Source organism: Tenrec ecaudatus, chromosome 1, assembly GCF_050624435.1.
Source record: "Tenrec ecaudatus isolate mTenEca1 chromosome 1, mTenEca1.hap1, whole genome shotgun sequence".
Classification (NCBI taxonomy): domain Eukaryota; kingdom Metazoa; phylum Chordata; class Mammalia; order Afrosoricida; family Tenrecidae; genus Tenrec; species Tenrec ecaudatus.
Window position 1 is genome coordinate 39,360,176 of NC_134530.1, and position 14,440 is coordinate 39,374,615.

General features: G+C 52.2%; 1 protein-coding gene across 1 annotated transcript in view; it reads left to right on the plus strand.

Moving 5' to 3' along the window:
- The first annotated feature begins 773 nt into the window (after nt 1-773).
- Nucleotides 774-14,440, plus strand: part of FBLIM1 (filamin binding LIM protein 1) — a 36,644-nt gene continuing 22,977 nt past the window's right edge. The window contains exons 1-3 of the mRNA XM_075550946.1: nt 774-841; nt 4,348-4,401; nt 4,733-5,002. Coding sequence (XP_075407061.1) covers nt 4,753-5,002 — 250 coding nt within the window. The 5' untranslated portion in view covers nt 774-841; nt 4,348-4,401; nt 4,733-4,752. The remainder of the gene's footprint in view (nt 842-4,347; nt 4,402-4,732; nt 5,003-14,440) is intronic.

Genomic DNA, 14,440 nt, shown 5'->3' on the forward strand with positions numbered 1-14,440 from the left:
ATTGGGGTCCACAGCTAAGTACCCTAAGGGGTTTTGATAGATAGTGCAGGACAGCAAGGAGGTGACCTGCTTCACGGGGGCATTCAGATCCCAGGGACACTCTTAAAAATGAGACAAAGCCTAAGTGTCCTGCCCCTCGCTAGGGGCTTTGATATTCAGGTGGGAGAAGCTATCTCCATTTTATAGATGAGGAAGCTGAGGCTCAGGAAGGGGGCTGACTGTCAGGGTCACATTAGTGAGAAACCCTAGCAGCCAGGTCCTCCTGACCCTGGTGACCCCGCAAGCTCCCCCTCATCCGACAGAACAGGAGTGGAGTACAGACCACTCTGGTGGTGTGCTAGGTAATGCGTTGGGCTAGCATAACTTCTTAGTTACCAGTTCAAAACCACTGACTGCTCCGCAGGAGAAAGACCAGGCTTTCTACTCCCATATAGTGTTCCAGTTTTGGAAATCCACTGGACCGGTTCTACGCTGTCCTATAGGGTCGCTCTGAGTTGGCGTCGACTTGATGGCAGTGAGGTTTGAGCTTGGGGCACACACAGGGCTTGTGGGGTGGCCTGCAGGGGAAGACTCTGGACCCCCAGGCCCCAACTCAGGGGGAAGTTTAAGGAGTGGTGAAGGAACAAAGGGAGGGGGAGGGGGCGGCGCGGGCGCGGCCCGGGCAGGTGGGGGGGCAGGTGGGGGCAGTTTCCGCCCGGCGGGGCTCCCAGACCCCCTCCCCGCAGCGTCACCTTTTATGGTAAGGCGGCGGCCGGGCGGGGGGCGGAGGGAAGGAGGGGCGGGGAGGCGGCGGGGCGGGAGCGCAGCGGCTGCTCTCCCCGGCTCCGCTCCGGCGGCCCAGGTAAGCGGGTGGGGGGCTGTTGGTCTGTCCTCTGTCCCTGCCTGGCGCCGCACAGGTGACAGCGCGGACAGCCCTCGAGGGCCGGGAGTCTACCTCTCTCAGCCGGGACCTCAATTCGGGACCCCAGCCCCGGCGCTTCTGGAGGGGGGGCTTGCGGGACTCTGTGTGTTGGGGCGGGGGGCGAGGGGGGTTTCCCTGCCCTTCGGACTCTGTCTCCAGAGTGGGGGAGGGGCGCAGGTCGGGAGGAGGGCTCAGCGGGGCGGGTCGCGTCCCTGCCCCAGAGCGGGGCTCCGGGAAGGGGCGCGCAGGACGGAATCTCCCGCACAAAGAGGCAGCGTCCCGCACATGGATTGAATTAAACCCGGCCGGCTCCCCACGGCGACCCGGCCAGTCGCCCGGCCGCCTGCGGGAGACCGCCGGGCTTTCCGGAGCTCCGGGGACCCCGGGCTCCTCTTCCCAGCTGGGGTCAGGCAAGGAGGAGGAGGAGGGGCCCGAGGGACTGAGCGGCATTCACGGTGCCCCTGCGTGAACTTGGCAGCGCTCTCCCCTAGTCCAGAACTGCCGACCCCAGAACAGGCTGGGGCAGCGCCCAAATTCCTGCTCTGATTAATGGAGGGCGCCAGGTCCCAGTAGGTGCGCCGCGGCGGGCCCAGCCCCCAGGTCCGGGAGGGGGTAGGGCGCGAATCCCTGGCCATGCTCTGCACCTACCCAGTCCCGGGATCCTCGCAGCCACTCTGCAGGACAGCCCGCATGAGTGTCCTTTCCTGCCCAGCGCGGGTCAGTGACCTGCTCAGGGTCACCCAGCCGCACAGAGGTGGGCACGGGATGAATGAGCCCTGCTCTGTGCTCTCGGGGTGCAGAGACCAGCGAGCTGGACTTCCTATCCAGGCCTAGTCTCTACAGGGGGTGGGGGACGTTCAGCCCCACCCCCAGCAAAGTTCACTTCCCCACCCAAGCGCAAGTCCCTTTGCGGAGTTTTCCAGAACAATGGCCAGAGGTGATTCCGAGTTGGATTTGGTGGGGGTGAACAGGGGGACAGTAAGGGAGAGGGGGGCGCCCTGCCTGGATCCCCTAGAGCCCCGCCCTCCCCAGCCAGGCTGACCTCAGCGCCAGGGCTGCCAGGGAATCCAGACTAGGTGGCTGGCTGGATCGCAGCCTCCTTCCTTCCTCCCAACAGGAAATGACTTTCCTCCCCTTTGTTCCTGGTTTCTCTGCTTACCCCGCGCGAGCGCAGATTCTCGCCCTCGGGAGAGGAAGGGTGGGGATGGAGCGTCCCCTGGGCCACGCTGGGAGACGTCAACACGGGAACTTTCTCACACTCCATCAGGGTGCTGAGGTGGGGGTGGGGCTGTGGGCCTAAGGGAGGCTGAGACTCCCACCCTGTTCTGGGGCCCGACTGGGCTTTGACAAGCCCCACCCAGCTCAGGCCCTTCTCCTGGGGCCTGGAGTCCCAGCGGGAGCCGCTGGGGGAGGGGGCAGGGCTGTCCAGCTGTGCACATCTGTGCACGTCGTCTCCAGGGAAGAAGGCGGTCAGGCTTCCCGAAGCAAGTGGTGGGGGGAGGGGCGGGTGCCCGGAGCGGCCTGAGGCCGCACAGAATGTGCTGAGTGCAGCGTTTTCTCTCTGGTGGATCATTCTGGGGTGAAAATAGGCTGAGAATTTAGGGGCCCCAAGGCTATCCGGAGGAGCCCTGGAGGCACCGTGATTATTGGCTGGACTGCGCACCACAAAGTCAGCAGTTCGAAACTACCAGCCTCTCCTCTGGGGAAAGATGAGGCTTTTTACAACCAGTAAAGAGTTACAGTCTCAGAAACCCAGAGGGCAGCTCTGCCCCCTGCCCTAGAGAGTCGCTATGGGTTGGGATCCATGCAGTGACAGTGAGTTTGGGGTTGAGTGCCATCTGGGGTAGAAAAAAGGGGGCCTAGGACGTCACCCCTTGGACTTTCAGGTGGGGGGTTGGTGCGGGGGTCGCATTAGCATTCTGAGTCTTCCCTCTACTTCCCGGACATGCGACTTGCTGTCAAATGGGGGCATCGTGGAGCTTCCTCATAGCTGTGTAGGAAGTAGTTAACTCTGAGGCATGTAGCGCGTTTGGCTGGGTGCCGGGACACAGCAAACAATCCATCTATGGTGATGTTGTTGTTGTCGTTGTCATCTAGTCAACAGGAGAGCCCACAGGAGCCAAGGACTTTGAGAGAGGCCTGCTTCTGCTTCAAATCATCCTTAGGGTCCTTTGTGCCCATGTCAGGATGCCACAGCCAAAAAGGGGGAGGTAGAAAAAGGGTGCTATAGTTTCATCCCAGGGCCCTGGTGGCGGAGTGGGTTATGCACTGGGACGCTGAAGTTTTGCAAGGCCAGCAGTTGGAGACCACCATCCCTCCTGCAGGAGAAAGATGAGACTTTCTGCTCCCCTAAAGAGCTACAGTTTCAGAAACTCACAGGAAACTCTGTCCTGGGGTTACTAGGAGTCGGATTCAACTTGATGACTGCAAGTTTGGGTTTTATCTTAGAACCCAGGCTCAGCCTCAACCCCAGACCATTGGCTGCAGGAATACCTGAGGAGTGACAAAGAGTCCTCCCTGTCCCCTGATCTGTGCGGTGCTGCAGACAGCAGCCCTATGCCAGGGAGGTTGGGGTGGGGGAGCCAACACTGGACTGTGAGCCAGCCTGTTCTGTGACGTGTCTGTCATCACCCTGTGGAAGCAGACAACAACCCCAGGGAGAGGGTCAGAAATCTGGGGCGGCTTCCTGGAGGTGGTGATAAGCTCCTGAGCCTCTCAGGGGAAGCACTCCCAGGTTAAGTCAGAAAGGAGGACTTCCAGGAGGAAGGAGTAAGAGGCTTTTTTTTTTCTTCCAGATTCCAAGTGATTCGTTTGTTTTTTAAGTTTTATTGGCATGTAATTTATAGACCCTACAATTCAATGGTTTAACATGTGTTAAAAGAGTTGTGCAGTTCTCCCCACAATCAATTTTAGGACATTCTCTTCATTTCTGTACCCATTATTATTAGCTCCCTATTTACTGCCAAGCTCCCCTAGAAAGCTTTTGAGTAGAGGTCCAGCAGTCAGATTTACCGCTAGAAAGAGCCCTCCAGAAACAGGCTGGGAGGTGGGATTGGAAACCATTGGTGGGTCCTGGTTCGGAGTTGTAGACTCATGCAAAGATGAGCCAGACGCTGGGGTGGGGCTGTGGGCTTGGGGGAGACCACCAAGCAGAGTGGCCTGAAGCATGGCCTTCGGAGTCAGATTGCTGGATTCCAATCCCAGCTCTGCCAGTGTGTGGCCCTGGCCCGGTGGCTTCACTTCTCAGTCACAATCTCCTGTCTGTAGTAGAGGGAGGTGCTAGGGCACCCCGGGGCTTGATGAGGGCAGTGGGACACTGAGTATATGTGGTCAGAAGGAGCTTCTGTAATCCTGCCCCTCCCTCCCACCTTCTGATGTCCAGCCCTGCCGTTCCCTCCCACCACCTCACCCCCTTCACCTGTTCACACTCTGCTTCCCTCCGGCAGTGCAGCTGCTCCGGACCAAGGGGACTTTGGCTCTCCCAGAGACTCTGGATCCAGGTGAGAGACTGGTACTGGCTGCTGGCAGCCATGCAGTAGGCAGTGGGCTCTGCAGGAGCTGTTTCTTCCACCAGCTTCAGGAAGGAGATTGAGTATTGGAGGGGGAGCAGGGCAGGGCCGTCCTTGGCTACTCCAGGTGGGCAAAGTGGGGAGAGGTACCTGCAGGACTTTGGGGTCCTAGTCTCTGTGACCAAGTCACTTGGTGGGCACGTGTCCGCTTCTTTGACTGGGCTGGTGCCGTAGATGGCTAGCCCGGGGTGGGTCCGCATGCCCCAGGTGGACTGTACCCCCGAGTCCTGCATCCTGAGCTCAGGTCTTGCTCTGCCCCCAGCACCTCGCAGAGCCAGGGCGATGGCCGCAAAGCCTGAGAAGAGGATGGCCTCATCTGTCTTTATCACCCTGTCGCCCCCTCGCCGAGATGTGGCTGTGACTGAGGAAGTGAGACGGGCAGCCTGTGAGGCCCGGCCTGGCCGCCCCAGGGACCCATCTGCCCCCACGAAGGCAGCTGGGCCTGGCTTGACAAGGAAGCCTGACCCCTGGATACCTCGTGGCAGGGCTGTGGCTGCGGCACCGGCTGTAGCGCCGCAGCTCTCTAATGGAGGTAAGAGAGTGGGGGTGGTTGGGAGGCTGGGAGACGGCTGCCCTGTCGTGGGGAGGCCACCAACCAAAACTCAAACTCACTGCCCTCCACTCATACTGACTCATCACCTCTCTGTAGGACAGAGTAGAAATGCCCCTGTAGGGTTCCGAGACTGTAACTCTTAAGGGAGTAGAAAACCCCGTCTTTCTCCTGAGGAGCGGCTGGTGGTTTTGATCCACTGACTTAGGCTCAGCAGCACCACCAGTTACCACGACGCCCCTGGGGTTCCTCTTGGAGGCAACAGCAGTCTCAGAAGCCATTCATTTGTTCAGCCAATACTAGTCAAGCCCCTTCTGGGTGCCAGGCACTCTGGCACCCCCTCCCTGGCTTCTCTACCTCTGGGCTGTATGTGAGCAGACCACCCAACCCTTCTGTGCCCCTGAGTCCCCGGGCAGCACAAAGGGTTAAACAATCCACTGTCAGCAGAGAGGTTAGCAGATCGCGCCCCTCCAGAAATGCCTGGGGAGAAAGAGCTGGTGATCAATGTCGGAAACATGCGCAGTGGTGCGGAACACCCCGTGGAGCGCAATTCAGCTCTGAGTCAGAAGGGACTCCATGACAACCTGAGGCCACAACAACTTCCCAGGGTTAGGAAGAAGAGGAGGGCGTGAGCTAATGCCGATGGAAAGTGCTTAGCCCAGCACCTGTCTGGAGAAAGTGCTGGGTGTGTTACTTGCCAGTCTTACTCTGGGCCAGACTCTGGGGAAGTGAGGAGACAAAGTTTGACGCCACCTTAAAACAGACAGACAAACCCCACTGCCATCAAGTCATTTCCACGCACAGCCGCCCCAGGTCAGGTGTCTGAGCCTGGAATCTTCATGGGAGCACATGCCGCTGGTGGTTTTGAACCACTGACCTTGCAGTTAGCTGTCGAACGCCCACCTGACTGCCCACCTAAGAGATTCTAAAAATAGAAGGCATTGGGTAGACACTGCACTGTCAGGGAATAAAGCAGGCCCCTCTGGGGAGCTGGCTGGGAAGGCGGAGCTCCCTCTTCTGAGGGCGCAGCAAGTGCAGGAGCCCTGAGGCGGGAGGCGTCCACGTGGGGAGTGGGAAGAGCTGCAAACGAGCTTTCTTCTCTTGGGCTCTGGAGGCAAGCCCCCTCCTCTCTCTGGACCTCAGTTTCCCCTTCTGTAAAATGCATGTACCACAAAACAGGTGCTTTGTGAGTGGCTGTGTCTTTATCTTATGCTTGGCCCAAGTGGCCCGGTTGTCTTGGGGTGTTCTAGTCATTTCTCCCTGCCATTCCCATGGAAAGTCTCAGCTGTCAGGTCAGGGGGAATCCAGGGGGGGCGGGACAGCCCAGGGGCCTGGGCAGCGGGTGGAGGAAGGGAGTGACTCATCTGGTGAGGCACCAGCTGGGACAGTAAGGTCCTCGGACGCCAAGGGTTCCAGGCCAGTCCAAGCTAGTAACTTAGCTCTCCGAGTGCCCCATGGGCCTGGGACACAGGTGCCCCATAGGAGGCTAGGCCTGCCCCTCCAGTTCATCACCATGAACCCACCACGTACAAGGGAGAGTGGGCATGTGTGCAGCATAGTTCTTCCTTATGAGGGAACCTGCTAAATTCATCTCTCCTTCCCAAGCACGGGACCCAGGACACTGCGCCCTCCTGGCAATGTCTGTCCAGAACCCGAGCCACGTTTCCAAAAACCTCACAGCAGGACATGTGAGCAGATAAAGGAAATGCTGCTGCTTCCAGGTGGGCGAAGGAGCCCAGCCAGTGTAGGTTAGGTGCCAAAATTGCCTGGACATTGTCACAAGCTGTTGTGACGGCACAGCCAGCATGTCCCTTAAAAGGGAGGATGGCACGACATCGTCTTACACACTTTGAACACGGTCCTAGGAGGGACCAGTCCCTGGAGCAGCCCTTCTCCAGGGCATCATGGTGGTGAAGGAGAGGGTGGCAGAAATGAGGGAGACCCTCCGCTAGATGGACCAACAACACCGGGGCCGCAGCCCCGGGCTCAAACATCGCAGCAATTGGGAGGAATGCGTGGGACAGGCAGGGTGTGCTTGTGGCACTGTGAGTTGAACTGGTGCCACCTCCCTGACTGTGGGATGGTGGGCATGAGATCCTGGAAGCGCGGCCACAGAAACCAGGCCTTCATAAGGAGAGGGCCACCTATCAGTCACCAGCTAGCCGCTGGGCAGATTCACAGTGGGCCATTTTGTCGGTCAACCTGGTGGCTGCAAGCAATTTGTGAGGCGCCTTGGGGTTCAGCCTCTTTGATGAGATAAATTCTGGGTGTGCAGCTTGGCCCTGACCACATGGCCGGTCTGACCATAGATCATAATGGCCGGTCACAAAGCCTCCCAGCAGGCTGTCATTGGATGCCTCTCCTGGTGCCTGTCCTCCCAGGAATCCACATGCGTCTTCCCTGGATGGCTCCTCATAAGTTGTTTTTTAAAAAGCTGCTCGGCCTCCCCTTTCTGCTCCTGGCTCTGAGCCACACTCTCCTTGCTCAGCTCCCCTTTTCTGCAAGCTGGCCTGGGCCTCCAGCGCCATCCGCCTGGCCCTCTGGCCTCACGCCTCCTTCCCTCCCTTTTTATTCGTGGGCATTGTGTTGTAGTCTGGGCAAACGTCCACAGATCAAACTCGCTTTACATTCAATCATTTGTATACATTTTGTGACATTAGTTGCTGCCCCTTCAGTGTAACAAGACTCTTCCCACGTCCCTCCTGCTTCCATTCATCATCCTCATCCTCCCCGCCCTCCTTCTGAACTGTGTTTCTGGGCAAGCCCTGTGCTTTTGGTCACAGGAGGCTGCCCGTTCCATTGATTGATTGGGAGCAAGTTGCTGGAGAGCGGAGGAGCTTGCTTTGTAGGTCTGTCTGTCGTTTGGCTGAAAGGTGATCTCTGAGGTCAGGTTGGGTCCCGGTTTGAACCATAGTCTCAGGGGTTTCACCAATCTCTACCAAACTAGTAAGCCAGACTCATCTTTTTTTTAATTTGGAATTTTGTTTCACATTTTCTTTTCATTCCATTTTTTCCACAACCTTCCCCCTCCCCACCATAGTTTTGCTAGAAAAGTTAAGTATCATACACTTCTTTAGTTAAGTTTCTTTTTAGAAAGAGTTGTGTATACTGCATCACAATCAGTTCTAGTGCTCCTGCCCCTCCAATATGTATTATTACTCCCCAATTCCCCTGAACCTCCCCCGCCTCCACATATCCCCAATAAGCTATTACATCAGTTATTGTCTATACATCTGCTCCTTCTGTGCTTTATAAACTAGGAAACATAACAAAAATCATCAAAAACAAGAACAAAACAGAAAAAAAAAGAAGGAAGAAAGAGCAGATCACCGATAATATTAAAATAAGCCAGAGGGGGAAATTCTGTTGAGGAACAAACTAGACATATTTAAACCTATAGCAAATTCAGGTTGGATCATGAGGGGAGTCAACTGACCAGGTATATTCTACCCTAGTTCCATTGACCGTAATCAACTTTACAGTAATCTCTGTCTGATAGTGAAGCTGTTCTCATCCTTCACCTGTGGCCAGAGGGGCCATGCCACAGGCTTCGTGCAAACAAGTGTTCTGCAGATGGATTTTGGTCTCCCACTCCCTCCGCAGCCTTCTGTAAATTAGATGTTCACCTTTTAAGTTCTGATACTTTTCCCTTTATCATATGTGGGTTTTGTTATCGTTGTCTTTGGATCATAGCAGGCTGGTACGCTTCTTCGGTGTAGACTTAGTTGACGCCTCGCTTAGATGGCTGCTTGCTTGAATACAAGCCTTGAAGACCCCAGACACTTCCAATTGATAGCCCGGCACCAGCTGCTTTCTTCACCACCCTTTACTCTAGCACCCGTGTCTCCAGGTGTCCTGTTTCCATTCCTCCGCCTTTCTCTGTCCTTCTGAACTTTGTCCTTAAGTAAATATTGCCCTTTTGATTTCAAAGGGTTGGTGATTGTAAGGTGGATGTGCCTCTGTATGATGCTGTCATTGTTAGATGCCAAAGAGCCAGCCCTGACCCATAGCCACCTGTGCACGACAGAACGAAGCCCGGCCCGGCCCTGTGCCATCCTCGCCATGGTTGCCATGCCTCAGCCCGTTGCTACACGCCCGGTGCCAGTCCATCTCAGAGAGGGCCTTCCTCTTGTTCCAAACATGGTAAAGTCCTTCTCGGGGGCTGTTCTCTCCTGACTGCGTGTTCAGTGTCTGTCTGTGAGACAAAGTCCTGCCATCCTTGCCTCCGAGGAGCCTTCTACAATACAGATCAGTTTGTACTTGTAGCAGTTTCCGGTACTTTCAACATTTGTCTCCAGCACAATTCAAATGAGTCTACGGTCTTCCTTATTCAAGTCCAACGTTCACCTGCTTACGATGCGCTCGCTGGAGAAGACCATGGCTTGGGTCAGGCATGGCACCTTAGTGCTCCACGTCACATCCTTGCCCTTCAGTCTGCAAAGATGTCTTAAGCAGCAGATTTACGTAACGCAATGTGTCTTTTGATCTTTGGGCTGCTGCTTCCATGACCATTGATTGTGGAGCCAAGTAAGACACAATCCTTGACAACTGCAACTTTTTCTCCATTTATCACGATGTTACCTATTGGTCCAGTTGTGAGGGTTTGTTCTTTCTAACATTGAGTGTCATCCACACTGAAGGCTGCAATCCTTGATCTTCATGAGCAAGTACTGATTCCGCCTTTCAACAAGCAAGGTTGTCATCTGCAAACCGTGGCTTGTTACTAAGTTGCATCAGGTCCTCTTTTTCCCCCCTCCCTGCCCACTCCCCTCTCCCTCATGAGCCCTTGATAATTTATAAATTACCATTTTGTCATATCTTGCCCTGTCTGGCGTCTTCCTTCACCCCCTTTTCTGTTGTCTGTCCCCCAGGGAGGAGGTCACATGTAGAGCCTTGTAATCGGTTCCCTCTTTCCAACCCACTCACCCTCTACCCTCCCAGTATCGCCCCTAACACCCCTGGTCCTGAAGGGATCATCCGCCCTGGATTCCCTGTGCCTCCAGCTCCTATCTGCACCAGTGTACATCCTCTGGTCTAGCCAGACTTGCAAGGTAGAATTCGGATCATGGTAGTTGGGGGGATATTTCCAACTTTATAAGCATGTGCCATCTCATTTTCCACAGTGGTTGTACCATTTTACAGGCTCATCCGTCGTGTATAAGGGATCTAGTTTCTCAGCAGCAGATCTTGTTTTCTGGGGGTGGTTTGGTTTGTTTGTTTCGTTTTTTTATGCTGGGGTGAGGAGGTAGCTCACTGTTTTCATTTGCATCTCTAAGGACTAACGACCACGAGTGTTTCTTTAGTGAAGTGTCTTGTCTATTCATACCTTCTGCACGTTTTTTATTACTTGACATTTTCTTGTAGAGGTATTGAAGTTTTCTATAAGTTTTAGAGATTAATTTCTTATTTAATATAACATTGCCAACCCCCCTCACCCCGCCACTTTTGGAGAAATCTTTTGACACATTTAAGTGTCTAATTTTTAGGAGGTTCCAGTCACCTAGTCTTTCTACTGCTTGTGTTCAGTTATGTTTGATAGTATATTTATTTATTTATTTATTTAAAAAGCATTTTATTAGGGGCTCGTGCAACTCTTATCACAATCCATACATCAGTTGACTCAGGCATGTTTGTCCATATGTTGCCATCATTCTCTTCTAGACATTTACTTTTTCTTTTTTTAAAGATTGTTTTATTAGGGGCTCATACAACTCTTAGCACAATCTATAAATACATCAATTGTGTAAAGTACATCTGTACATTCATTACCCTCATCATTCTCAAAACATTTGCTCTCCACTTAAGCCCCTGGCATCAGGTCCTCATTTTATCCCCTCCCTCCCCACTCCAACCTCCCCCCTCCCTCATGAACCCTTGATAATTTATAAATTATTATTTTGTTACATCTTGCCCTGTTCAACGTCTCCCTTCACTCCCTTTTCTGTTGTCCATCCCCCAGGGAGGAGGCTATATGTAGATCCTTGTAATCGGTTCCCCCTTTCCACCCACCCTCCCTCTACCCTCCTAGTATCTCCACTCACACCACTAGTCCTGAAGGGATTATCTGCCCTGGATTCCCTGTGTTGATAGTATATTTATGTCATATATGAGGGCTCCTATTTTTTCCATTGATTATCTTTATAATTCTAGGTTTACCTTTAGGCTTTTTTCCCCCTCAAAGCTGTGTCATTTATTTGTTTACTTATTTAAGATAATTTTATTGGGGGCTCTTACAGCTCTTAGAACAATCCGTTCATCAGTTGTATCACTCACATGTGTACCTATGTCACCACCATTATTCTTTGGCCTTCACTATTTTATAGACACTTTCTTCTTGAGCCCTTGGTGTCAGCTCTGTTTTCCCTCCCTTCCCTCATGACCCCTTGATAAATTATAAATTATTATTTTCATATCTTAAAACAAACCGCTGTCTCCCTTCCCTCCTGGTTTCTGTTGTTTGTCCCCCTGGAGGAGGGGGTGTGTGGTTATGTTTATCATTGCGATCAGTTCCCCCTTCCTCTCCTCACTTGCCCCCTACCCTCCTTGTCTCACTACTCCCATTTCTGTTCCTGAGGGTTTATCTGACCTGGATTCCATGTGTCGTGAGTGCTTATCTGTACCAGTGTACATGCTCTGGTGTAGTCCGAGTGAAAGGCAGGACTGGGGTCATGATGGTAAGGGATAAGGAAGCCTCAAGGATCCAGAAGAATATTGAGTTTTTCATGGGTGCTATACTGAGCTCTGGTTGACTCATCCCTTCCTTTGACCCTTCTGTCAGGGGATGTCCCATTGTCTACAGATGGGATTTGGGTCTCTGCTCCAGCCCCCTCATTCTCAGTAATATGTTTGTTTGGTTATTTGTTTTGAGTCTTCTGATGCCTGATACCTGATCCCATCAACACCTGATGATCGCACAAGCTGGTGTGCTTCTTCCATGTGGGCTTGTTACTTCTCTGCTAGATGGCTGCTTGTATATATTTTTAAAAACATTTTATTAGGGGCTCATACAACTGTTATCACAATCCATACATATACATACATCAATTGTATAAAGCAGATCCCTACATTCTTTGCCCTAATCATTTTAAAAGCATTTGCTCTCCACTTAAGCCCTTTGCATCAGGTCCTCTTTTTTTTTCCCCTCCCTCCCTACTGCCCCCTCCCTCACGAGCCCTTGATAATTTATAGATTGTTATTTTGGCTTGTATATCTTTTGATGGCTGACTACCATCAGCTTTCTTTACCACACTTGCTTATAAAGTAATTTTGTCTTCAGCAATCATGCTGAGAGGGTGAGCATCGCAGAGTGCCAGGTTGGTAGAGCACCGTGTTCCTGTGTTGAGGGAGGACTTAAGCAGAGGCCCAAAGTCCATCCACTTCCTCATGTATTGCCATGTATTATATGTACATAGGCCAGTACCTCTATTTTTATGAGTTAGTATATTTACATAAGTACACACCTAGGCTTATACCTCTATCCATAGCTTTGCTTCCTAGGTGTTTTCTCTGTTTCCTTTTATCTCCCTCCTTTCCCACGATCATGCTTGCCCCTCTTCTGCCTCTTAATTAATAATTCCTCTCAGCTAGGTGACTGTTGCTCCAACACCACAGGAATCTCTACATCCTCCACATTGTCGATTTTAATTCCCTAGTTGTTCCCCTGTGGCGATGTTTGCTCACTGATCCCGTCCCTGGCCGCCTCCTCCCTCTAAGTCCCTCTGGAACCGTCAGTCCTGTTGCTTTCCCCTCAGGCTCGTGTCCCATGGCTACCTTATATAGGTAGGCAAGCCAACAAGAACAGAGACAAAGAGAAATGAAAAGATTGAATAAAAAATTGAAAACGTCATAAATAGCAAAAAATGAAAAGGTGTACATACTGTATATACTCGAGTATAAGCTGACCCAGCTATCAGCCGAGGCACCTAATTTTACCACAAAAACTGCATTAAAAATGTGCTGAAAAACTCGGCGTATACATGCGGGTATCTATGGTCATTCAAACAACGAAAATGTACACATAATTCCAGGTCTGTCCGCTGACCTTTGTGCCTGTCTCTCCACCGGTCCTGGGGGGTTCCGGGAACTGCCCTCCGAGCCTGAGTCTATTTTGGGCTCCTTGGGGGTTTTGTGGTTTGCTTTACCCCTGTTGCTGATCTGTTATGTTCCCTTCTTGATTCGCCCCACTGAGGGGGGTTCACTGGTCTGACTCCCCGAGTGTGCCCCCAGGACTGTCCTCTGACACAGTGTGCTCCAGCGAGGGGACTTCCTGTCTGGGGCTGTCGCCCCCACAGTCCTCTCCGCGCCTTAGCGGCTCAGTGCGGGGATGTGGTCCTCCGGGCTGGTGTGCTGGTGTGGGGTCTCGGCCTTCCCGCTCTCTTTCTCCTTGGTTTGCTTCCTGTGGGTTAGTGTTGTCCTCTGTCCTTGTGCTTCTAGGGAGGGGGTCAGTCTGGCTGTGATTGGGGCCGTCCCTGTTACCTTAAGGTTTTGATCTAAAGTTTGTTTTTATCGACTGTGTGAAATATGGCCCGGTTTCATTGTTCTATAAATGAATTTACAGTTTTGCCAGTACTATCAGTTAAAGAGACTTTCTCACATACGAATTTCGGTCATTTGTCAAAGATCAATTGATGGATTGATTTACTTCTGAGTTCTCAATTCCGTCCCATTGCTGGGCTGTTTTGACGACGATGGCTGGGTTTAGGGTTTGAGATCAGAGAATGTGGGGCCTCCCACTATATTCTCCCTGAGCAGTTCTGTGCGTATCCAGGATCGCCTGCCTTTCCGCACAAAGCCAGTGATTAGTTTCTCCATCTCTGTAAAAAATTATATAGGAGGTAGAAATGATACAGGATTGTGTTGTATCTTTAGATTGCTTCGGGCAGTGTTGATATTTTCACAGTGTTTAGTCATCCTATCCGTGAGCATGGTGTATACACGTTCATGAAATTAATCTTTTAGAATGTGTGGGTAGATCGTTGTTGCAGGGTGCCATCACGGCAGTGCCAACTCCTCCCGGCCCCGGGTACACCAGCACAAAGCACCTCCCAGTCCCATGCCACCCTCCCCATGGTTATACTCGAGCCCACCGAGGTAGCTCTTTGTTACGCCATCTCACTGAGGGTGTCCTCTTTTTGTTTGTTTTTTTTATTCTTCTAAAATAATGTTTATAAGTTATGAATATTAAAGATTTATAGAAATCCTGTAACTTCTTTCTTTCACTCATCATTCTTTTTTGGACTTTTGTAATCATTTTAATGGGGGCTCATACAGCTCTTATTACAATCCATACCTACATAGTGTCAAGCACATTTGTGCAATTGTTGCCATCATCATTTTCAAACCATTTTCTTTCTACTTGAACCCTTAGTATCAGCTCTTCATTTTTCCCTCTCTCTCCCTTCCTCCTGAACCCTTGATAAT